The sequence below is a fragment of the Physcomitrium patens genome, chromosome 9, assembly GCF_059467195.1.
Source record: "Physcomitrium patens ecotype Gransden chromosome 9, ASM5946719v1, whole genome shotgun sequence".
NCBI classification, from domain to species: domain Eukaryota; kingdom Viridiplantae; phylum Streptophyta; class Bryopsida; order Funariales; family Funariaceae; genus Physcomitrium; species Physcomitrium patens.
In genome coordinates, this window is record NC_143418.1 from 1,001,549 (window position 1) to 1,025,915 (window position 24,367).

The window sequence follows — 24,367 nt, forward strand, 5'->3', positions numbered from 1 at the left end:
TTAAAGACTCTTTATCACAAATCTAGCACTAAATACAACTACTAGAACAAAACTACTTTGTTTTTGTTCCATTGAAGCAAATATGTATCCAATTATCATTTGTCCAATGTTCATGACATTTTGCAAACTCTAATCTTATCTTTATCTAACTAGATGTGAGTTTTAATTCTTTTTACTTAATTTTGGATTTCAAGCTCACTTGATATAATATCTTTTTATAGTAAAATCAAACAGAGTAATTTGGGTCTCTTTTCTTATGTAGATACATACTTTGGATGTTATTTCAAATCCACTAGTAAAGATTGCTTGCATGCATGCTCTTTGATCTCATACATTGAACACTCTTGGTCTACTACCAACACTACAATTTATACTTTCAACTCACTCAAATATTGCTTATAAAGTTATATAATAAATTTTTTGAATAATTGTAAATCACTTGCAATCTTTTTGGTGTTTTTTACTCCTCTTTAATCTTGCTAGAGCACTAACTTCTACCTATTGTCTTTTAACTTGAAAGGCAAATTTCATAGAAGCTATTTTGCCATGGTTTGCACTAGTATTGTGTAAGATTATACAACCAAAGTATATTAATTACCCATACTCTCAACCAAGCATAAGATACCACTTGTGAATGTTGGATTTGTTGTATAGATCACATTGATTATGTGCAAGTCTGAACAATATTAAATTTTGGAAGTAGGTAAGTTGATCCACATGTATCTCTCTCCCATATGCATTGTTAGATTTGTATTGTAATTATCACATTGACTTGTTTTAGAAACCAATTTACTTTCAAATTTGATTTTTACTACAACATATTAGTCATGGTTTTTAGTTAAAATCAAGATTGTGGATTTCATAATTAGATGTGACTATCACTGGCCATGAAATGAACTTGTCACCAATGCAAAAAAGTTGCACAAATTGTGACAAAAGGACCTTTGTTTGGGGGTGAGCAAATGATTACAGTTTGCTTAGAGAATTTAAAAATTAAGAATCACAATACCATCATATTGCATCAAAAAGCATTTCATTTTAGCCAATCAATCAATTGAACTCAGTTTTATCTCATCTAATCTTCTCAATGTACTACTCCCTATATGAAGACATCCACTCAAATAGATGACAGTAAATAAAAAAAAGAAAAAGTGACCATCCAGTGGATCATTTTCATTTTGAATGAAGCTTTTGTTTTACTTTTACTTCTCAGCATTTGTAAACAAAATCAGAATTACATATTTAGTAAAGAATCACATATCTTGTGATTATTCAGACTATTCTACAGCAATCTTTGATTAATGAACGCAAGGAAAAAAATGATTACTTATGGATTACTCTATAGTAAACAAAGTTTATCTCACAGGAAATGCTGCTGTTGGATAAAAGCATGGAATTCATGAGTTGACACCCTCACAAAGGTGAAATCTGAACCTTTAATAAAGAGGAGAATGGAACTAGAATAAATTATGCTGCAGATTTTAATAGTACCACTTTGGGGATTTTGATCTGCTTCGTCACCAGTGCACGAGCTGCTTTCACAAGCTCCTCTTTGATCATAAAGAGAATCGCTGCTGCAACCACGCTCTGCACGATTTTGGTACTCATGCCCTTATAGAACCCACTAAAGCCCTCATAGCGGATCATCTTCCCGATTGCGTCTAATGTTCCTGAATCCATAACGCACAAGCAGCCTTTTAGAATGAAAGCTGAAGGATAAGATTCCACAAAGGTGTTTATCAAACGTAGAATGCAAATGAGGAGTAAACATAGCACCATAGAACCCTTCAGGCTGGTGATTGATTCATTCATGCATTATGAACCTGTAATAGTCACCCACTAGATTCAACTAGATTATTCTTCAAATGTGGTTACTTTCCCACAATGATCACAGACATTATGTTATTTCAAGGACCAAGATGCATGATAATAACGTACCAGTGTACTGCAAAGATTTGTCTCCTCCTATCGCCTGCTTTGCTTGCAGCCGAGACTGCCAACCAACCAACGTATAACATCAGGTTCTAGCTCTTTAACCGCCACGAAACCGCAACAAATGCCTCCGGTAGGCAAGTTTTTAAAGCAATACCTTCAAAGTGAAGAAAAGTTTGACCAAATTTGAGCACGATTATTTCTGGAGAGAAATGAGGAAACCGAGTACTCACCTTCACAACCAGCAAAGGGTACGTCACCACTGTAGCCCCAAGTTTTGCGATTGCACCGAGCAAGAAGACCTAAACCACAGATACAGCAGCTGAGGACATCAAAAACATACCATAGTACTACTTAAATGATATCGTCTGTGGTCAGGGATTCGGACGCAATAACCCAAAGTTGCAAGCAGATGACCAAAGCTTTACGCAAGGAATAAATAAAATTAAAACTTCTTGTGAGCATAGATACCTCACTGGCTGATACGTGCTTCGAACCCCTGGAGGTCACTCTCCGCTTCTCCGTCAGTTTCCTCAGCATGCCCTCGTAGAGCATGAACTGTATCGCTGGGTTACAAACCTGTTGCATTACAGATTTGAAGGTGACAGGAATTAGATCAGACGAGTGAGAAAATGACAGAACAACCTTCATGTCAGGCTTGCACTTTTTTTTCAAGCACTTCTCAACTTCTTTGATGCTTGTGAGGTGGATAATCTTCAATACTTAAAATCTCAGATTTATGGACATCCGAATCAAAGGCCTCGATAGCCAAGGTAATCCCAAAAAAATTAAATTAGGTTGGCATGATATCCCCAACGAGCTTTCAAACTGATAACGAAAACACATATAATCCTACTCCTCAAACATCTAAAGGAAGCATTAGTACAAACCAACCATGATCAGAGTAGGCAAAACGCCTTTCCAAAATCCACGTACTCCAGCCTCCTTGTATAAATCTTTGACCTTCAAACAAGACAACCAAAGATACTTCAGTCTAGCAACTGCAACTTGGGAATTAGCAGGTATAAAGAAGATTCACTTGTATAACAAGTTTCTGAAGCAAAAAGTAGGGTACTGTCAAACATTATGATGCTAAGGAATTCGTGGAGCAAAAACCAAACTCATAAATTAATCCAACCCACGAGTTAAATGTACTGGAGCAACCCTAACTAACTCCAAAGAGCATACAAAGAACCAACGAAAAACAGTTTCGGTAAACAGCTTCAAAATTCTTAAGCGGCGTTACTGTGTCAAGTGTTCCTTGCCCTCCAACAGGAGAAGATGAACTGGAAGTCGATGTTGTGGCTGAATCAACACTCGGCACCACAGCATATTTCGAAGGTCTGGCATTCACATTACTTGCAGCAATCTCAGAGACCATCTGAGCCTGTGCTTGAGTCTGGGAATTACTTGCCACAAAAATAACGTAATTAGAAAGAGAATGTGACAATGTATCCACCCACAACCACAAGTAAGATGTACACTTAAAATACTGGTCAATAGATATTCAACTTTCTCAGAAACACACAGCTGGAACACTGCAATTTCAAGGGAAATCAAAAATAAATAAAATAAAATAAAAAGCAGCCACACTAAACCTGAAATACTTAGAACAGAAGACAGAATTACAGAGAGGATAGGAAATCTTACCTGCATGCGGGTAACAATCACCCAAATAGGATTCGTCAGAAGAACGTTTGCACATCTATTCAGGACACCACATATTTCAAAACGAATGATCAGTATAAGAGCCCTTACTCTGAGCTCATGCATTCCAGATTTGCAACAGATGCTCCTAATAACAACCACACATAGAAATGAAAGCAATACAAACCATCTATTATGTGGAGGTCTCTAACAAAAAGAGCACATTAAAACTACTTGAATATGTAAACAAAATACAACTTGTAAAGTAGGTAGTGATGTGAACTTATACCCAGCCAGAGACGCCACAATCAGGGAAGTCAACATTCCCACTGCAGCATCTGCATTACCTAGCTTCTTTGATCTCGCAACTCGGGCCTCTGCTTCATTTTTTAGAAGTTGGTAAAAATAGTAATAGACACCCTGCACGGTTGACAACCGAGTCACAAGATTATAAAATCTTTACAAGTTGTTAGCATGTGCTGATATGCTTCACATACATCTGAAGTTCCTTTTCTTAGATAACTCATATCCCTGATAACCAGAATGCATTAAATGCTGTTGTTCGAAACATTTAAAGTAAGTTGGTAATACCTGGGAGCAAGCAGTGCCTAGCAACGATGGCCGAAGACCTCTATATAGTCCTCCCCATCCCTCCGTTTTAATGACCTGGTCGATTGATAATTTTGGTCAATCGAAATAGATCAAGTCAAAATTCGTTACTTGATGAGAAGTACAGGACAGTAACGAGAAAGTCCTCTTTCAGCTACACAGAATTTCCTCACTTGCAGCCCTTTGTGAACATCAAAAACCGAAAATATGTCACGCAAAATCACGCGAATGGTATTTGATACTATTACGCACATCAAAGACACACCTTGATTAGTTCTTGAATGGTCCCCCTTTGCTTCTGAGCTGGATTTGCTTTAGCAAAAGCAAGCGCAGCTTCAGTATCTTGTGCGGCATATTTGGCTTTAGCCTTCCGCTCTGTCTGTTGCCTAGTGTTAACCTGTTCAGCACAATATGGGACATGTCTCCACATATTAATCACATGTAAGTATTTATCTTCACAAGTGTATACAATGCACCCCACAAGTTCTATTAAGGTCCCAGCTCTACAGGCTGGGATTAAACAATTGTGCACATACGGAAGAGGTGGACATCTGAGATCCGTGCGAAGCATTACATCAACATACTTCAACGGAGCTGAAAGTTTCAGAATGACCATTATTCCAGCACCCTAAAACTCAAAACACATTCGACATGGTTTATCCAGGTAATGGTTCAAAGAGTATGCTGGACCTGCACTCACCGCTTGGAGGGGATAGGTTAAAATCTGCGCTACAATGCCACCCCCAGCACCTGCCAAACCATTCACCACGGCGTCTGACATTCTCAGCTATCCCCTAGTACCTCAGGAATCGAACCTCCTTCGCAAAGAAGCCGGGAGCACGCCCTTCTCCTCACCCTCCTAAATCAAGACGAAGTGCCAAAAATACTGATATCTTCCGGTAATCAGATCTTAAATGCGAGCCTTCAAAACGCTCAAGACGACTAGATAGGTCGTCCGAGGTATATGGGTGAGCATCCCATGGTAGCCAATTCAAACTGTGTGTAGTACCTGCCAATCATAAGCAAAGGAAAAAACTCACAGCTTACAGTAAGGTTTATATGGGGTTTGACTGTTAACAAAATTATCAAGAAGCATGCAATTGCCGTGTTAGAGGAAATCTCAATAAATTCAGGATCCCACTTCCATCAACCTCTATTGATCACCAATGTGAGGAATCCAGATCTTTCAATGTAAAAACAGTTTGACTTCGACTTGACAACTGACGTCATTACTCGGCATCTAAGACTGGGACCGAAAATTAGACGAGAGCGCAACGAACACTACATAAAAGATTTTTTCAGTCAAAATCAAAGAGAATGGGCAGATATGTATGTGTAGGATGTACTAAATCAGGCACAATGCACTCCAATTAGGTTGCGTCCCTCTCAACTGTGAATTCTTGGTTAGAGTACTAATTGCTATATAAATCAATCGAACCTTCGGCAAAAGAACGGTATTTTGTACGTGGTGTTGTTGTAGTCCACGTAAAAGGGCTTCCATTGGTACAAGAATTATATGAAAACTATTCGGTACAAAAAAGAAAGGACTCTCATAGGCTGCATTCAGCAATATTTACAAAGCTACGACCTGGTTACTGCTCTCGGCAAAACAACTGAAACGTTAAACAAACTGCCATACCCTAACATGCACGAGACAGCGCAGTCCAACCAACTTTGAGCTTCAAATTTTGTGATTCTATTTCCCAACTCTCGAATGGAAGGAATCTTCAACTTCAAGAGGACACACAACCGCAGTAGCTACTGCTGAGGAAGCAATTAGCACTTCTTAATTCCCAATAGTTCGTTTATGACAGGAACAATATGTGAGCAGCTGAAAAAACATTTCTCCACGAGCTAAGTCCATACAATTATTAAAGGAAACAAGGAAAATTAAAATAAATAAATAAATAAATAAATAAAACTGCAGATCGTAGGAGAGGATTCAAATTCGCTTGCTACATCACGAAAGCACCACACCCACGAAACTTAACCTTCGAAATCCATCACAGTTGCAAATTCCTATGCCCTGATGTACATATAGGTGAGCCAAGAGCCTCGGTTTCGCATACGCAACATGCCCAACTGCATCATTCAGAGAATTGTCTTACAAAAGAATAGGAAATTGAGCGTATTCTGGACAAACCTGACAAATTTCACCACTGATCCTCCGGCAACGCTATCAACCACGGCGCAAAACCCAACACTTAAACGTGAGGATTTCACTCTATGAGAAGAGCCGTGGTGAGGACCTTTCATCCCACACGCAAATAAGGTCATTCAGGGATCATCCGCCCCCACTGATAGGCATTGGCCTTTTCGATCGGCATTCACTTTGGAGTATGAAAAAGGACAGTATTTTTTCTTACCCTTCCAATAATGTCCGATACCCAATGCAATTTTCAAAGCTTTAAAATCAGTATTGCCAGCTTGATTTTAAATATATATATATATAATTATTTTAAATATATATATTTTAAATATATATAATATATATATATATTTTTTTTAAATATATATATATATATATATATATCTCATAATGTCACAGGTACGTGAATTGAATAGTCAGGTGATATGTTGTAAGTTTACGATCTTTTTTGAAAGTGGGTCTTGCTATCAAAAGTTTTAGGCTAAGGCTAAGTTTGAAGTGAAGGTGGACGATGCTGATTGCATCTAAAGATTATTGGAGGTTGCTGAATCCATTGCAAGGACCTTCTGTGGTGGTCTGGAGGGTTCGTTGTATGCAGATTGGCTGTATACTTCGCATCTCAGAGTGCGACCTATATTGGAATATGCACGGGCTGGAGTTTCATATGCGTGTTGTTGATTTAGTCTCCAAGAGTTGTTGATGGAATTACAATGCTGGCCTTGAAATCCTTCAGAAATATTTTTGTGAATCTTAAATTTAGGGCTTAAGTTTTAGGGCTGGAGGTGTATATCGTCTATGATGAGATTGACACTGGAGATTGTAGTTGACGTTAGCATGATCAAGATCGTGGAAGTAAATTATCGGATCGAAGTAGGGCAGAGCGCGTGAGTGAGTGAGTGAGTGAGTAAGTGAGGGAGTGAGGGAAAGAGACAGAAGATTTGCAATTTACGGGGACGGGAGACATGATGAACCGGATTACAGAGAATTTGGAGAAGGTGGGTTGGCATTTGAAGCCTTCTGCTGTGGACATCGTGATCCGTGAAATTGAGGAGGAGGAGGAGGCAGATGCTCGTTTGAATGAACGGGAGCTAGAGAAGAGGGTGAGAGCAGAGCTTTTAGATACCGACTTGAGCACTACTGGGGCACGTCATTTGCCGGACGCGCAAGCCCTTCTGCATCTTCGCACTCTGCAAACTCCATGTGTTTTGCAGGTAATGGCTCTTAAACCCTAAACTACTTATCTACCTTGAAGTGTTTGCTTATTGTGCACTTCCCGAAGATCAGCAATCTCTGCATTATCATTGTATCATGAAGGCAAGAGGAAATCAAATAATGAAAAAAAAAAAATAGCGCAATTAATAGTCGTATGGATAACTTTTTTTTTTTCTTTTTGGTTTGAAGGTCATGGTAAGGACAATGGTTGATATCTCTCGGTGCGGCATCTTTGTACTACTCGGATTTTGGGACTTGTAATGCGAGGAATGTAAACTAGTTAAGTTTAGGCCATGCATTAATTCAACTGGCTAATTCCTCTCCTCATTTTTATACTTGTGTGTGGCTTCAGTTAGCAGCAATAAAAGATGCAAGTCAGAGCAATCAAAGCTTAGGAAGTACTTCAGGGAGGTTGCTCCATCTTCGCCTCACAGACGGCCACTCCTTTCTTACAGCAATCGAGTATAAACCTGTGCCTGCTTTGTCTACAGACGTTCCGCCTGGCACCAAGGTAGACCCCAAGTTCTTGTGCAGACGCTAATTCCTAATAGATTAGATCTTCCTCTCTCTCTCAAAGTTTATTTCAATTTGATACACACGTGCACAAACTGAGACGAGCATTTGTGATTTCTGCAGGTTACATTGCTGGGATCAGTAACAGTGCACAGTGGGATAGTACTTTTGGACCAAAACTCAATACGAATTGAAGGGGGTCACGTTGCAGCTCTCCACGAAGCTTGGCTTATGCAAAGAAAGTATTCTGGAGTTTTGTCCCGTTCAAGTACAGATGGCGCCAGTGGACCACCTCCATTTCGTGGCTTGAATTCAAACACAAAAGGAGCTCAGGCTCCTAAACCAAATATTAATAAAGGTTAGTCACAGATCACATTTTTTTCTAACTAGATTTCCATGTTTTGTTTGTTCGGTTTTATCATCCATGTCACATTCTGATCTTTCTGAGGTATTTCTGAATGCGGACATCTTTTCCAAGCTAATGCTCTATCTAGATCATTACTACCGTCTTTGCATCAATTAAATTGAAATTCTGGATGATGTGCCTCTTCTTAATCATGAATCTTCTGAGGTAGATGTTACGCTAGCACCAAATACCAAACCCAGGATGTCAGGCAGCAGGCAGGATGTCAGGGTCCAAGCGGGTGCAATCTCAATCGCAGAAGACATAAATATTAAGGCACCAGTACCTCGAATGCGTCCTGGAGCAGAGCCTTATAGACCAAGAAGCATGCAAACGAATGAAACAGATACGCAAAGTAATGCACCCTCTGTTACGAGCGGAGCCACGCAGGCCAATCTTACTGAAGCTGCGCCTGAGAAACTCCTTGCTGTGCAAACTCTTCCGCCCAACTCAGCAGCTCTTGCTCAATCAAGTTCGCAAACTTCAGTTCCAGAACCAAAAGTATCAGGTATAACTTTGGTTCTAATGTGAATTTTGTTGGCTGCACATCCGCATACTTTCTAACAGTCTATTCTGAGTTTCTTTTGTAACTTGATTTATTGTATTATTTCAATTTTAAAGAGAGGGTTTTGACTTCGCTGTTCACTTTTCCTTCTGTTTTTCTGGGTGCCTCATTCAGAATCGAGAGTACGAGAAAAGGCACCTGAAGTTGCACCAGTTCAAAACCGACAAGCTGCTCAAAAGCTTTTAGACAGAAGGACAGATGCAGGAGTTGGGGGTGATAGAGGGCGTGGGTGTGGCAGACGGCCTCGGCGAGGTAGGGGCAGAGATGACTTTGATGAGCATGATGAACGAGTGATGACCTTAGACGAATGGGAATCCAAGCAAAAGACTCAAGCCTCTAGTCATTCGGCAGCAGTTTCTGACCAGGAGATGGCAAGGAGACTCCAGGAACAATTCAATTTGGAAGACTCTCTTGTAAGTCATCAACCTCGCGTTACCTGTAATTTCTAGTGACTACAAGTGTTTTACGTATGATTTCTCAACGGATGTCATTACATAGTTTATTATTGAACCAGGGCCTGTGATGGCAGGATACTCAACCTAAGCAGCTTAGCGCTGCAGAGCAGCTACGACAAAGCATGTTCAGCTTTGTGCCAGAGCCGAGCAATACAGTGAGCAGCAGAGGCAGAGGGCGTGGTCGCGGGAGAGGCCGCGGACGTAGGTAGACGATCGTAAACGCAATTGGGTTGGTCTACGAGATTATCCTTTTTGTAGACATTTCTGTGTTGGTTAATTAGGCAATTGAAAGACGTGTATAGTTTCAGCTTCTGCTTGGCAAATGTTTGCCATTCGTCTTCCTCCGACCTAGACAGTTCCTAAACGGTGATGGAACATATTACAGTTGGGAGTGTCGACTAGACAGTAGCTTAAATGAAGGCTCAATTTCTGCGGACTTTGGCAGAATTCATTGATAGTCTCGAGCGCAGGATGGAAGCGCACACGCCTTGAAAATGTTGCCACCATCAAATTTTCACTATGGTACTACTCATCTCGTACGTGTTGCGATGAACATTTCAACAGCCACCAACAAATGTTTGGGGGGTAACACAACTGAGAGGTGATATCATTCACTGTACACTACTGTCCCTAAATAGGTACTTGGTGTTTCGAACTCAAATTAAAACTTCCATAACCGATTTAACGTTAAGTATTGTGTAGGATGTATCGGAATTCACTGTGGGACAACCCTGCAGCGTAAACATGAGCCATTACAATCGCAAGGCATCAATAGAAGAAGTCTGCACTCTCCTACTGAGGCTAAACCCCTGCTGCTAAAGATTGAGTGTAGATACGAAACCTAGACAAAGCTCTCTTTTGACAAAAAGTTTGAACTGTTCCCACACATTTTCCAAGTATAGACTAATAATTTCAATTATTGGTATCTTCATCATCCAACCTCGATCGCAAAAAACGGAAAGGGGGGCGACCCATCGACGTGAAAGGCATAAGGCCAAAAGCACGGGCAGTTTTGATTTCCCTGATCACCTTCCTTTGTGCTTTGGCAGTCAAAGAGCTCTGTGAAACACACCATATTACATTTAATCACTTGTTCTAAACAAGTCCAAAACAATTTTCTACCTATGCAAGCCAAGTGTTCAGATTGAAGACTACTCCCTTAACTGCCGCAATGACTTCAAAATCAAGTGACTAAAACAGGTCCTATTTTTTACTTATTTAATTCAGCAAGCAATTTAGTTATGAGTTTGCATAAAAGATCAAAGAATATATACCCTCCTCTTTGGAAGAATCCTTGATGTCTCCGAAATAAAATTAGACAAATAACGGGGGTTCTGTCATCACAGTAAATAATTAGTGAATCATCATGTTTTTAAGCGTAAATAGACGTCCGACTGGTACACATACACATGTGCACTGGGGAATGACCAACATATTACAAAGAACCAAGAATAAAGGACGGAGGTTCTTGTAAGGCACATACTCTGAAATCAGCTCTCTGAAGCACTTCGTTATTATCATATCGCCGCTTGTAACGCGGAGGTGGCTTCTCCAGTTCCTCCGGTTTCTTTGACAGATCCAGATCCTATAAGATCAAGAAAATCAGGCGTGAGGACAGTCGATGGGAGATAAGCAAAGCTCGGTACTGCAACGTGAGGTACATTCCACAGTACAGCACTAGGGAAACCCTTTGAAGTAACGATATTAAAAAATAATTACATCACAAGATTAAATACAGAACTGAAGCGAACCCTCACCTCGGGGTCATATGTCTGCCCTGGAAAGAAGAGCCGGTTCGGTCGAAACTGGTAAGGGCGCTGCTCATCATCTAAGTCGTAGTCAACAATAGCCGAAAGAGCAGCATCACTAAGCACCTGCCCTCTTTCATCCTCCCATTCCTCATCATCGTCATCCTCTTCATCATCTCCCGCCTCTAATCCACCTTCCATCCCATTAGTTGGCCCGGCAGCCCTCCAAGAGGCAGAACGCTCTAACTCTTCCAGCTCTCGCAAAAGGTCATCGTCCTCTCCGTCATCTTTCTTTGGTGAAATGCCCAGCACACGTAACTCAAAGTCATCCATGGGTAGATCAACAGGATGAGGGTCTGCTGCGAGATTTTGAGAACCTGGAAGCGTTCATCACAGTCTCTGTCAGCGATCTCTCTAACATAGTTAAGACTTAAGTACCGAAAAAATAGCTATTTCTTGTGTTACCACCTTCACTTACACCCACACCTTCATCATTCGACATCTACATTTGGAAGAAGGTATATATAAAAAAAAAAAAAAATTACCACCAAAAGCGCCATTTGCTGATGTACCTCCAACTGAAATCTCTGAAGGCGAGTGCAGATCATCCCGAGAAGCTGATTGACCTTCTCCCTTCGCTGAAAGGACCACATACTGAACGGTTAGTATTGCGGCACTTGCTAATCTGGACCATAATTTTGAATAAATAAACAAACAAAAAATAAATAAATGAGAATTTTTATGAACTAGTACCCACATATAAATAGTAGATATGATTAACAATATGAGACTGCTCCACTGAACACAGACCACTCAAGCTCTCAAAAAGAACGTGACATACCCTTCAGTCTTTGCTCCACCCAATTACGCCACTGTCCTTTATCTTCAGGGTTACCCCCACCGTTGCTTCCACCATCACCATCTGTACACAGCGATACCCGGATTGCATCAACATACGTCGCGTCAATATCCAGTTGACACTGTTGAACATGAGGCCACATGAGGACTAACCTCGTGCAATGGATAGTTTTCCCAAAATTGCAATGTCACATAAACCCTGGCTAAGTTTATAATAAACGTGTGTACGAATCGAGCCTGACGCTAACCAGCTAGAGAATAAGCTACTCAAACACAAGGCAATGCTGATCCCTGATTGCTCACTGACTTGGAACAAAATCCAACAATGCTTTAAATACGCCCTCATAGACCAGGGGTTTGCATTTGGTTTCCACCCCAACTACAATCACAATTTATCAACACCAACACGATTTCTTCACTCACAATCCTCGTCTTCTTCATTGTCGCATTAGACTAGATAAATTAATAAGCAACTCACAATTCATAAGTAATAACGTGCACCCGATCATTGCTGTTAAACCCTAGATCCATAAGTCGCGTTCCAACGTGAACCAAAATCACATCAGCCTACGAAATTAATTCGGCGAAAGCGCATTTCAGAAAAGAATAGAACCTAACAGCTAATCAATCACGAAATCAACAATCCGACGCCAAACCCACCTTGCGCACTGGAGGCAAAGTTACGAAATCTCCAGAGAACGGCATATTGGCCGGACGTGGCCGAGAGATCGCTTCCGTGAGACAGAGCTTGGGAGATTCGCGCTGCGGCGATGCGTCCGAGGAGAGCCCCTCGAAGGCTGCCCATCTTCGCCAACGACATGGCTACCCACCCTCTCAAACAATGCAGCAACCTGTAAATCCTTGAGGATGGGCGGCACTTCGCAATTGCAGCGTTAGTGGCGCCGCTCTTTCTCGTCTCTCTGCCGCGGCAAGAAAACCTTCGATGTGGCGGATATCAATTCATGTGAAGTCCAGTCTTTGTCGATATCGAACTGGTCCAACTATTCGGTACATGGTGTAATGGCGGTCCCTGATATTTCCGGACCGCTCACTTATTTATTACCAGAAGAGAGACGTATGCCGGTGATCGACGAAAATAACCTTAATGGGGTTTGAATCAACTTGGTGTGAAAAGAAGAGACTAATGTAATATAAATTTCAATACTTTATTATAAAAAAAAAGGAAAATAAATTCAAGTGATTTATCTATGACATTTAATAAGTGTGATATCAAACTTAAAGAATAGGGTTTTATTCAAATATTCAAGTGAATCTATTGGTAAAATGTGCATTTTTTACATTTGAACATTTTCACAAAACTTAGGTGAATATTCATAGGTTCAAATTTCATATCATTATTGTATATATATATATATATATATATAATCTCTATTCGTTTTTTACTTTAATAAGTTACAAATCCATGCATGCTTGTGTAATAAGTGTCAGGAAACAATGCCCAATTTTTTAATGTAAAAATTATAAATATATGTTATGTGTTAATGGTCATTTTTTCTTTTTCTTTTTCTTTTCTCATGTCTTTGTAATCCAAAGATGCTACAAATTTATTCTATTAAAATATATATACTATATTAAATCTTATAAATACTTACAATAAACTATCTACATAAATAAACATAATGCAAATAAAACATATACTATAGGAAAAAAATTTAATCTAATTTATTGTATTTATTTATGTTGCAATATAATCATTTGAATAAAATTTTATTACATATCATTGATATAGTCATTATGAATTTAAAAAAAAAAAAAAAAAAAAAAAAAACTCTAAAAAATAATAAAACACAATATGTCATAATCTTATTTATTACTGCAAATGAAAATGATAAATAAACAATATTATTACAACCATTTTATTTATAATGTAAGCAAGAATACATAAACAATTTTTGTTTATGGAGAGCACAAAGAAGCCATAAATAAGTAAAATCTATTACTATAAATAATTTCATTTATTGAGTTGATGAAGGAGAATATATTTTTTGAAACAAATGTTTCTTTAGTGAGAAACAAACTTCGCCCAACGACAGATACTCACAGTTGCGGCCATCATCGTCTTCACATCCTGCATGAAAGTTCAAGCCAAGCCCATCTTCTTGTGTACAAAACTGGTGGCTTTTTGATGAAGAAAGGCGAAAACTAAATGTCATTGGTCCGGATTAGTGTACGCGGTGAAATCTCAGTCCAAATTTGGCGAAATGGGGCATTGAAACGGCGTGCTCCCGTTTTGAGATCCACTCCTGCCGTCAAAGAATGTGCGTAATAAGTGACCGTTCTGATGTACATGGAAGTGAGAAGCAATGGCCTAGAGAAGGATGTTTGACGTCGCAGTGGGAGTAGCCTCAGTTGGAAGACAGAGATCAAGAAACAGGCTGAAGGGGGAATGATGCACACCCTGATCTCGTCTTATTGCCTCGAAGGTCCAGTTGAGTGTAAGCTTGGACCGTCCAGGTTCAACAGCTGGCGCTTCACCTCCGGAGGAGTATCAGTGCGAGGCCCAACTGTGGAATAGTGAGCTATGAGTTTGCCCGGTTGATCGCCAACAGGAAGAATGGTTTCTATGTTCAAATACGGTCGCGGTAAGGCTAGTAAGTGCTCTCCTGTAGCCTTGAACCCACAGGAACTTGAGAGAGCTCATTGCCATTACTGCAGCAGCAAGACCTGCCTCCCCGAACAGACATGCCCTGTACTCTATCCTTTCGATGAGCTGCGCTTCGTGTGCCAAATGGGCCAATCCAATGTCCGATTCCCCTGCACAGCCCAACAATAGCCACTTCAGATTCGTTCCGAATTCCCCAATGTGGTCCATTCCTCTGTCCGTCAAGCTCCCGTGTCGGAGGTACACTGCAAGCTTGGACAATTTGGGACAGCCTTTGAGCAGGAGCTTGATTCCATCATCTAACGGCAGGTCCATCAAGTGCCGCGCAGCAGACTCCATAACACATATACGATCAACTGCTGCATATGTGCACACCCTTGCCCAACAGCAACCATACCTCTGTGAGTGATGGCTCCTGCATCGTCGTGCTCCACTTGTAGTCGCCTCAAACTCTCGCATCTTCTTACTTGCAGTCTGCATAGTACCTGGTGTCTTCAGTTCATTCTTTAACAGAGCTGGAAAGTTGGAACAGATTTTAATCGATGTACCTGAAGCTCTTCCAGTGCGTGGCATTAACTGAAAACTTGGCAGTAAGCTTTCGTGCTCAGTAGAGTAAACTTCAAATCCAGCTTTTTCAAGTTTGGTGCTGTAGGAATAATCAAAGCTTGTCTAGGATCACCCACAGCCCACAATCCTGACAGACTCGTCAAGTGTGAAGGCAAAGATAAATATCGATCTGTCGTACTGTCCTCATCCCAGAGGACATCGCAAGTGCCCGTACCGAGTGCAATGAGAGAAGATGCTCTAGTAAGGGCATCGATCATATCCACTATTTCAACTTCGCGGATTTTCAGAGAAACAAGCGCCTTGCACCTCTTCACCAGTGATGCCAGATCAGCTACGTCGACATCTTCAAGCCCAAGTACGGCGAAATTTATTACTTCCAAAACTGAGTTGTTGCGAGCCAGCTCGTGTAGCCACTCTCCGACTTCGTCAGTTACATCGCTGTCCTCAATGCTAAAGGTCTTCAGAGACCTGAATGCATTCGTGGTTGAAAGAAGATAAGGACGAAAGCTTTTAATAAAAATAACCCGTCTTGTCCAATTAGCCGACATAATATCAATAAACTGCTCTGGAAACTGCAATTTTCAATCAATTTGAGACCGTTACTGTTTCCAACATTAAAAATTCCAAAATAATTGCAGCTAGAATGGCAGAATTGCAGCGCCGACGAAGTAAATTACACAAGATAATCAAATCACCCATCCAACGGAGAGGCTTGGGGAATATGATAGGTAGGGGCATGAGGCTAACCGGCAGGATTTGGAAATAGAGAGGAGACCAGAAGTAGAAAATCCTGCGCATTTCTGCAGATGCGACGTAGGCTCAGTTTCTTTTCTTTTCTTTTTCTTCTCTTTTTTAACCTTTTTTTTTTTTTTTTTTTTTTTTTTTTCCACTGCTCATGTGTGAGAATCATCGCTTCATTGACCTTGACCAAGCTGTGTGCAGCTCGCGCAAGGTTTTGTTGAGATTTTGCGAATTGTTTTGGTTGCATCTGCTAATACACCTGTAACACGTATCCTTGAGGTTTGCAAACGTATATTCCAATCCTGCGCATTTAGTCGTCTGATTTCGAGAATCTTGTAGTGTTCAGCTTCAGCTCCTCAGAATTCTGAGAAGCTTCGAATGCTTCGCTCCCTGAATGGTCCTTCACCCGAGACAGGGAATTAAGTTAAAATCCAGAGCAGCCATCGGGTCCGTGCGGAGAGATGGAGACGAAACGGGAGCTGGGACGACCAGGATCTGGAACGGGGCTCTCGTACGAAACGCTTGCGTGCGTGCTGAAGTTTGACAGGACGGCAGTCTCTCTAGTGTGCCAGCAATGGAGGCGCGTTGTGGAGGAAATTTGTAACAATGGCGTACTTATACTTTACCAGTCCTGAGAGGCTCACCTGACGCTTCAAGCGCTTGGAGGGGCTTGAGCTCAAGGGGAGGCCTCGCGCTGTGTTGTATGATCTGCTGGTGCCCAAATAGGGTGGGTACTTGGAGCCACGTCTAGATTGCCATATTTGTATTTGCAAATTCATCTTATTAATCATCCAAAGAAGGCGCCTCATCAAAATCAGACTCTACAGCAGCACTGTGGCTGCTGTTGCTGTGGTTCGTGGATCTGGGGTTTTAGGTTAACATGTTGCATTAGAAGATGCTCTTGCCCAGCCTCAACCTAATAACTGAAAAGTTTATCCATGTATAACAAATACAATTGGTTGCTTGAGTTATCAAGTAATAAAGCAATTTGATTAGGAGATCAGATAGCATTCTATTGAGAGCCTTAAATATAGCCGGCACTCTCCATAATATTTATTGTAGTTTACAATAAATATTGCAGCCACAATATTTGGAATGTAGTAGGAAGAAACTATTTAATTTCTCTCTTTTTCATTGTATACAAGAAACAACCACATTAATATACTCTTGTTTTGTATATATTTTTGTATGTGTATAAATATTGCTTCCAACTATTCTTATGTCTCTTCAAACATTTTTAATACATTATCAGCACAATTGCTCTTATGCATTAGTCTTGGTTCTTAAAAACTTATGTACACCTTGTCCTTCCACTTCTCTTCATTTTTTTTCCTACCCAATTGGTGTTGAACCTTGCTATTGCTGCACCCTGCTATTATTGTGCACTATTATTATTGTACCCTACTATTGCTAAACTCTATTGTTGTGTCTTACTTTTGCTATACCTTGCTTGCTGCCAAATTGTCACGCCTGGTTGCCATCTACCACTCCTGCCATAGTCCATTGCAGACCCTTATTTTTTGTGATAAAAAAAAAAAAAAAAAAAAACTCTCCAAATTTTGAATATTTTTGATTTCAAGTTCAAATTTATCATTTTATGGCTTTATATTTCATGGTGCATTTTATTCATTCTTTTTAATTTGATTTTATATATTTTTTTTATAGATTTATATATAATGAATGCTTCAATATCTTGAACTACCTCTACTATGTTTTCAACTATCACGACTACATTCTAACATTTTTAAGATCTTCTATTTCTACCATTGACTACTAATAGAAATAATTAATTATTATGGACAAAAATAGCAAAAGCAAATTTATTTGTAGAATGATTCTTGGATATAATTTTGTTTAAAGAATCTCCCACTATAAGTACTTCTATTTTTCTTGCTATTTGTTGGAAAGTACTTCTTCTCCTTTGTTGTCATCTTATACTTGTATTACAATATTAATATTTAAATATAGAAGATTGGATATACAATTTAGCCAAACTTTGGAAGAATTTAAAATCTAAGTTTGATCATCAGAAGACCATTTTTCTTCTACATGCACATCATAATTGGATACATTTATATATCTTAGATTTTTCAAATTTAAATATTTTTAATAATAAAATATGTTATATTATCTTATAACTATAGTTGCGTGAGAAAAGTATTTTTAAAGAAGAAATGATTGAAAGAACTCTCTCTATATTTCTTCCCACATCTACTGTGCTTGCACAATAATATAAGAATATGAAATTTCAAAGTCATTATAATCTCATATCCTATCTACTTCTTGTAGAGAAACAAAATGAATTACTCTTCTGTAATGCAGAAGCTCATCCTATTAGAACCACAATTCCAAAATCTCATGTACTTAATTTTTCAAAGTCTAAAAAGAAATTATACAAATATGGAAAAGGTGTTCATAAACACCAAGACAATCATTGTTATGACCAATTTAACTCAAATGGAAAGAATAAACGTTCTACTATTAATTGTAATAAAAAATAGAAATCAAAGATGATTTCTTGCCATAAATATGGAATGATTGGATATTTAGTATGTGTACTATATTTTAGAATATTTTATTAAAACATTCCAAAAAAATAAGAAACTTTGAGTTGAGGCTTGTGAAGTTTATAGCATGGATTCATCTATGGATTCAACTAGTATTGATGATTTAGAGACTTATATGAATGAAAAAACCTCTAATAATAAGTCAAATAATATATTCATTGATTTTACAATAACACATACTATTCTGTAAGATATACGTTTTTTTTATTAAAATATCTTCAACTTAGCAAACTAAAAATTTGATGACAATAGCTAGAACAAATGCGTTTCATTTCTAAGAAGGAACAACAATGGTAAAATTGCTTGTAGGTTCGATCATAAAATGTAAATATGTAATGTTTGCACCTTCAGGATCTTAAAATTTGATCATCTACTGAGATGTGCATGCAAATGGTTATCACCTTTCAACCACCAATATAGATAGGAGGGAGGTTTTAGTTCTTGTAGAGAACTATAAAGTTATTGAAAAAACCTTTGTTGCAACAAATGGTTTATACCAGATTACAATTTGGCCCTCATTATATTTAATTTTGCATCACATATCATAGAGTTGTGTTTCTCTTTAATATGGATGATTGGGACATCTAAGATTTATATTATTTTGGAAGATAATTCCATATATAATTGGGCATAATTTAAGACCTAAAAATATAGATTCTATAGAATTATATTGTGGATGTATGCAAGATAAGATGATTATTTGGCTTTCAATTTGGAAACTCTTACAACAATTACTATCAATGCTTGAAAAGTTGTATGGTAATATTTGTGGTCCTATTAATCCAATATCTAGATCATTTTATTATTTTTTGGTCTTTATTGATGCATCAAGCAAATAATCATATATTTCATTATTATCAATCTAAAATAAAGTGTTTGTCAATCTTATATCTATATTTATTTATTTTTGATTATATTTTTTTAATTATTCTATCAAAATGTTACATATGAATAATATAAAAGAATTTGCATTAGTGTCTTTTGAAGATTATTATAATCCAACAAGGATTGAATTGACATATTGTATTTATATGAACATGCTCAAAATAGACTTGTAGAGTCATTTATAAAGTATATATAATTTATTATCTTATTACTTCTTATATAAGTAAATTTATCTACATCTATGTAGAATCATGCAATTTTGTATACTGCAGTATTAATACACCTCCATCCTTCTTCTCTTGAAATTATTACACCACACGAAATCATTCTAGGTTATGTTCCAAATGTATCTCATCTATGGGTGTTTATTTGTCATGCTTGGATTTCAATACCAAAACTTCAATAGCATAGTATTAGAATTCATTGATAAGAAGACATGTTTGTTGATTTTGATTCAATAAACATTATTTGTATTATTGATTTATCAATTGGTACATTATTATGTGTATTTTTTCAAAATTATTATTTTGAAGAGAATTTATTTCCATCTCTTTGAAGAAAAGTATCTAATCAACGAAAAAAATATAATACTTATATTTGGAGCACTAGAAATATTTATAATGAATCTTGATCCTAGAACATCTTTGCCTAAAACTGAAGTTGTCAAGATTTTATATCTAAAACTAATTATAGATGAAATACTTGATGGCTTCAATGATGCACCTTAGATTACAAGAGCTCTTATCAATGAAGCTCAAAATATACCTGCTGAGATTCTAATACTACTAACTAATATACATCAAGTTATAACATCAAAAACTAAAAAGGTTTGTGGATCAAATAAACAACTATGTAAGAAGAAGACTATAACATGTATTGATTTTGATATTATTTTTGTAGAAGTTCCTACTAAATCTATAGGACCATCAATTAATGATGATAAGTCTATTCAAATTATATCTTCTTCTCATAGAATAGAAAATCTTGAAATTAAGAAGAATAAAATCAAGTTGAATATAGAATTATCTATTCTATATTGTACTACAAATAATATTTGGGATAGACCATCTATTATAATAGATGAATTATTTGCATATATAATTGAAGAAGCTATTTTTTAAAAGGAAAATAATCTTGAACCTCAAACCATTGAAGAAGCAATGTGTTGCTCTGACTAGTTAAAATAAAAAATTGCCATTTGAGAAGAATATACTTTTTTACATAAAAAGAAAGTCTTTGGTCCAATTATAGATACTCTAACATCTTACTATGTAGAATATAAGATGATATTAGTATATAAATAAGATGCTAAAGGTAAAAAAACTAGTTGTAAAGCTTGTCTTGTTGTCAAAGAATTTATTCAATAGTTTGGCATTGATTATGAATCCACATATTTTTTAGTCATGGATTTAATTATATTTTGATATACTATTAAAATAACTATTTGTACCAACCTTGAGATGTATTTTATGGATGTAGTAATTGCGTATCTGTATGGTTCTCTTGATGCAAATATTTATATGAAAGTTTAATCTGGTTTAAAAATAGGAAGTCCAAATACACTTGCTCTAAAATAATTTGATGGTATTAAATTACATAAGGCCTTATATGGTCTAAAACAATCTAGATGCATATATTATCAATGTCTTTAAGATTATTTAATTACAAATAAATTAATAAATAATCCATTAATCTCTTGTTTATTTATCAAACAAGATAAAAATTAGTTTTGTGATCACTATTGTATATGTTGATGATCTTAATCTAGTGGATATTAAATCTACATGCATTGTAGCTATTAATCTATTAGCCATTTGTAATTAGTGTTCTTGCAAGATATAATACATGTCTAATACTATGACATTGGAATGACATCAAACATTTATTATGTTATTTAAAAAGCATTGAAGACTTGGAATTATATTACAAACAATTTGTACATCCAAAGTTGGTTGGGTATTATAATACAAGATATAAATTTGATATTGTAACAGCTAAATATTAAATAGTCTATGTATTTTTAAGATATTGAACTATAATATTATAGAAATCAGTGAAATAAACTACAATTGCAACTTCATCCAACCATGCAAAAATTATTGCCTAACATGAAATATTTCAAGAATGTATTTGATTGCAATCGATTGATAAACTCTTTTAGATAACTTGCAGACTTTCATATGATGATTTTCCAACTATCTTATATGAATATAATACCATTTATATTGCTTAAATGTAAGTTGGTTTCATTAAAGATGAAAAGACAAAGCATATTGAACAAAAGTATTTTAATTATATCCATGACTTGATTATTGATTAAGTACTTAATATCAAGAAAATTGAATATGCAAATAACCTTGATGATCTTCTCATTAAAGCTCTTTCTTTGTACAACCATTGTCAACTTACTTATGGCATTAGCATGCGGTGATTTTTTTATTTTAAGTAAGAAAGTTAATGAATTTTTTAAATAATTAAAAAAAATGATATTATAATCTTTTTTTTTATCTATGGTTTTATCCTTGAATACAACGAGGTTTTTTTAAATAAGGTTTTACTGTGATAGCAGCTATTGATCTTACAAGATTATAAAAAAGTATAAATCATAATTCTATGCAAATTTTATGTTATATAAATATTATCATAAGCAAAGAGAAGTGTTGAAAGTATTAAATATAATTGGTGATTTTTTTAATATTTATTATAGTTTATAATAAATACTATAGCTATAATGTAATAGAATATAGTAGTAATAGAATACAGTAGAAAAAAATTATTGATCTTCTTTCTTTTTCTTTGTATAGAAGAAACAACCACATTAATATGCTCTTATTTTGTGTGTGTTTTTGTGTGTGTATTTAAATATTACTTTTAACTCTTCTTGTATCTCTTTAAATATTTTCAATACATTTATTATTTTTTTAGATTGAATTTTTTAAAATAAAAAAAGCAACCAAGCCTTGTTATTGAAAAATTAAAAAGTTAAAATCTTAAAATATCTATAATAAAGAAGTGAATACTATCATAATTTCATTGCTAAAGATCCTTCCATCTCAGTTATAGGAAGGTTCAAATTATCTTTAACACCTTCTTTAACAACTATCTGTTAAGGATCCTTCCATCTTAGGCATAGGAAGAACATTAGAGCTATTCCACAAGAGTGGGTTGTAGCAATAATCCAAATCATCTTTAACACCTTCTTTAATAACTATCTATTATCACTCAAAAGTTAGCAAGGTGAATCCTTGTTCATAGAAGATTATAGGTTAAGAAGTTAATTTAGGATTAAAATTGAATTCTATTAGTTTTGGATGAATAATCAAAGTTGAATGATTTTTTAAAATTTGGATAGAAATATCTTAGATAAATTCTTATATTTTGATGAAAATTTATTCAAAGATACATTTTTATTGATGGATGAATTTTAATTAATAAAATAATAATAATAATAATAATAATAATTTTTTAAAAAATCAAATGATTAATTTAATTTTTAATGTATAGGTTTGGGATGACTTACTATTACAAGTGTGACTTGTGGTAAAGTTTTTACTTGATTATTTGGTAATTTAATAAGAATAAAGAATGGATGGATTAATATTTCAATAATAGCTATAACTTATCAAATTTGCCTAATTAATTCACTTGTTGTGAATTAAGATAAACTTCGAATTATTGAAGATTTATTATATGTCATTCTTGTATGATTTGAAGAGATTAATAGTAATTTAATTAAAATTTAAATAAAAATTAAAATTTAAGATTTAATATTTAATTTACTTGTGGTCAACTTGAATAAACTTGAGGTTTATTTTTGTTTCTTACGTCCCACATCAACTTCCATTCTTAAGAACTTTTAGAGATACTTGATATTAAGGTATTTCTTTTGTTTTGGATCTTCATTATTTTCTATGATTATAAAATCTATTATGCTTAATATCCAAGAGCTCAATGACTATCAAAAAGTAAATAGATTTAGAAATTATATTTACAATTTGGAGGGAGGAGTAGATATTTTAATATTATAAGAACATAAATTATGTAGAAATTATATTCAAACAGTAGGCAAATCTATTTGGTTTTAATATGGACAATAGATAACATAGGTAGTTCTAAGTTGTAATATACATGGTTTAGAGAGACTAAAAAAAAGGAGTATATATATACTTATTACCAACAAGCTTATTTCTTGAGTTATCAACTGTAGCATTATTATGCATAATAGGGTAATTTGGATTAAACTTGATGGTTTATCAAATATAATCTTAGAAATTCTCAACCTTTATGTACCTAATTAATTTAGTAAGAGAAGTATATTATAGCAAGAATTAGTTTTTGGCTTATCAATGAATTATTATTAGTAAATTAATAGAGATTTTAATATGGTAGAAATGAAGCAAGATAAATCCTTCTATAGTAGCCATTTCTTATGAAGAAGTAAAAAATATACATGGGAGCAATTTATTAGATATTTTTAACTTGTGGATCTATTGAAATTTTATAAAAAATTAAGATAATCATGGGATAATAGGCATAAAGACAGATGTCAAATTTTAAGGAGGCTAAATTGATACTATATCTTAATTAGTCAATCTTCAAGTCTTGTGAATTTGATAAAATATTATATTATATAAGGAGAGAGCACTCTTTTAGACCACCTTTCAACACAAATAGAATTTATTTCATAAGATGAAGGTAGAAAAACAAATAGTTATAAGATGAATATGTTATATTTTTTAGCACCAAAAGTAAAAGAAGAGAGAGAAAAAATCTAAGAAGAAGTCCAAAATATTCAAATTTATTAGGTGGTATAAAGATTATTATGAAAAGAAGGCAGAAGAGGATAGTTGATAGAAAAAAAGATGTTAGATTGTACTATTTCAAGCATAAGAG

The 24,367-nt window shown here is 35.9% G+C and overlaps 4 protein-coding genes across 7 annotated transcripts; 1 reads left to right on the top strand and 3 right to left on the bottom strand.

Moving 5' to 3' along the window:
• Positions 1–1,170: 1,170 nt before the first annotated feature.
• LOC112286508 (peroxisomal nicotinamide adenine dinucleotide carrier) lies at positions 1,171–6,414 on the bottom strand. Of its 2 annotated transcripts, none has more exons than XM_024528444.3 (12): positions 6,332–6,414; positions 4,889–5,197; positions 4,454–4,585; positions 4,171–4,245; positions 3,869–3,999; positions 3,583–3,637; positions 3,179–3,331; positions 2,827–2,895; positions 2,404–2,511; positions 2,166–2,234; positions 1,939–1,993; positions 1,171–1,670 (listed from the first exon to the last, which is right to left on the bottom strand). In XM_024528444.3, the coding sequence occupies exons 2-12, from the start codon at positions 4,967–4,969 to the stop codon at positions 1,468–1,470; spliced, it is 1,131 nt and encodes a 376-aa protein (XP_024384212.1). In that variant the 5' UTR covers positions 4,970–5,197; positions 6,332–6,414; the 3' UTR covers positions 1,171–1,467. The 2 variants fall into 2 exon arrangements, with proteins under 2 accessions (XP_024384212.1, XP_090108981.1); XM_090252855.1 differs by having other exon boundaries at positions 6,180–6,378.
• A 460-nt stretch (positions 6,415–6,874) lies between these two features.
• Positions 6,875–10,013, top strand: LOC112286507 (uncharacterized). 2 transcript variants are annotated; one of them, XM_024528443.3, is made up of 6 exons: positions 6,875–7,548; positions 7,902–8,060; positions 8,186–8,420; positions 8,638–8,973; positions 9,145–9,443; positions 9,545–10,013. In XM_024528443.3, exons 1-6 carry the CDS (start codon positions 7,300–7,302, stop codon positions 9,551–9,553), a joined length of 1,287 nt encoding a protein of 428 aa, XP_024384211.1. In that variant the 5' UTR covers positions 6,875–7,299; the 3' UTR covers positions 9,554–10,013. The 2 variants fall into 2 exon arrangements, with proteins under 2 accessions (XP_024384211.1, XP_024384210.1); XM_024528442.3 differs by having other exon boundaries at positions 9,560–10,013.
• Positions 10,014–10,133: 120 nt separating this feature from the next.
• Positions 10,134–12,967, bottom strand: LOC112286509 (uncharacterized). Of its 2 annotated transcripts, none has more exons than XM_090252856.1 (7): positions 12,752–12,967; positions 12,075–12,155; positions 11,806–11,871; positions 11,243–11,610; positions 10,969–11,070; positions 10,760–10,819; positions 10,134–10,544 (listed from the first exon to the last, which is right to left on the bottom strand). In XM_090252856.1, the coding sequence occupies exons 1-7, from the start codon at positions 12,909–12,911 to the stop codon at positions 10,398–10,400; spliced, it is 984 nt and encodes a 327-aa protein (XP_090108982.1). In that variant the 5' UTR covers positions 12,912–12,967; the 3' UTR covers positions 10,134–10,397. The 2 variants fall into 2 exon arrangements, with proteins under 2 accessions (XP_090108982.1, XP_024384213.1); XM_024528445.3 differs by having other exon boundaries at positions 11,779–11,871.
• A 1,540-nt stretch (positions 12,968–14,507) lies between these two features.
• LOC149988323 (uncharacterized) lies at positions 14,508–15,483 on the bottom strand. The gene is made up of 2 exons (XM_090253354.1): positions 15,112–15,483; positions 14,508–14,866 (listed from the first exon to the last, which is right to left on the bottom strand). The coding sequence occupies exons 1-2, from the start codon at positions 15,285–15,287 to the stop codon at positions 14,701–14,703; spliced, it is 342 nt and encodes a 113-aa protein (XP_090109480.1). The 5' UTR covers positions 15,288–15,483; the 3' UTR covers positions 14,508–14,700.
• Positions 15,484–24,367: the final 8,884 nt, after the last annotated feature.

Coding starts and splice junctions, on each gene's coding strand:
- LOC112286508 (XM_024528444.3), bottom strand. CDS start 4,969: ATGTCAGACGCCGTGGTGAATGGTTTGGCAGGTGCTGGGGGTGGCATT. Junction 2,896..3,178: donor GGCAAGGAACACTTGACACA/GTAACGCCGCTT, acceptor TCTTGTTTGAAG/GTCAAAGATTTATACAAGGA. Junction 2,512..2,826: donor TTTTGCCTACTCTGATCATG/GTTGGTTTGTAC, acceptor GTAATGCAACAG/GTTTGTAACCCAGCGATACA.
- LOC112286507 (XM_024528442.3), top strand. CDS start 7,300: ATGATGAACCGGATTACAGAGAATTTGGAGAAGGTGGGTTGGCATTTG. Junction 7,549..7,901: donor AAACTCCATGTGTTTTGCAG/GTAATGGCTCTT, acceptor GTGTGGCTTCAG/TTAGCAGCAATAAAAGATGC. Junction 8,421..8,637: donor TAAACCAAATATTAATAAAG/GTTAGTCACAGA, acceptor CTTCTGAGGTAG/ATGTTACGCTAGCACCAAAT.
- LOC112286509 (XM_024528445.3), bottom strand. CDS start 12,911: ATGTCGTTGGCGAAGATGGGCAGCCTTCGAGGGGCTCTCCTCGGACGC. Junction 10,820..10,968: donor TTCAGAGAGCTGATTTCAGA/GTATGTGCCTTA, acceptor CTGTGATGACAG/AACCCCCGTTATTTGTCTAA. Junction 10,545..10,759: donor GGATTCTTCCAAAGAGGAGG/GTATATATTCTT, acceptor TGTGTTTCACAG/AGCTCTTTGACTGCCAAAGC.
- LOC149988323 (XM_090253354.1), bottom strand. CDS start 15,287: ATGCCACGCACTGGAAGAGCTTCAGGTACATCGATTAAAATCTGTTCC. Junction 14,867..15,111: donor AGGAGCCATCACTCACAGAG/GTATGGTTGCTG, acceptor TGGGCTGTGCAG/GGGAATCGGACATTGGATTG.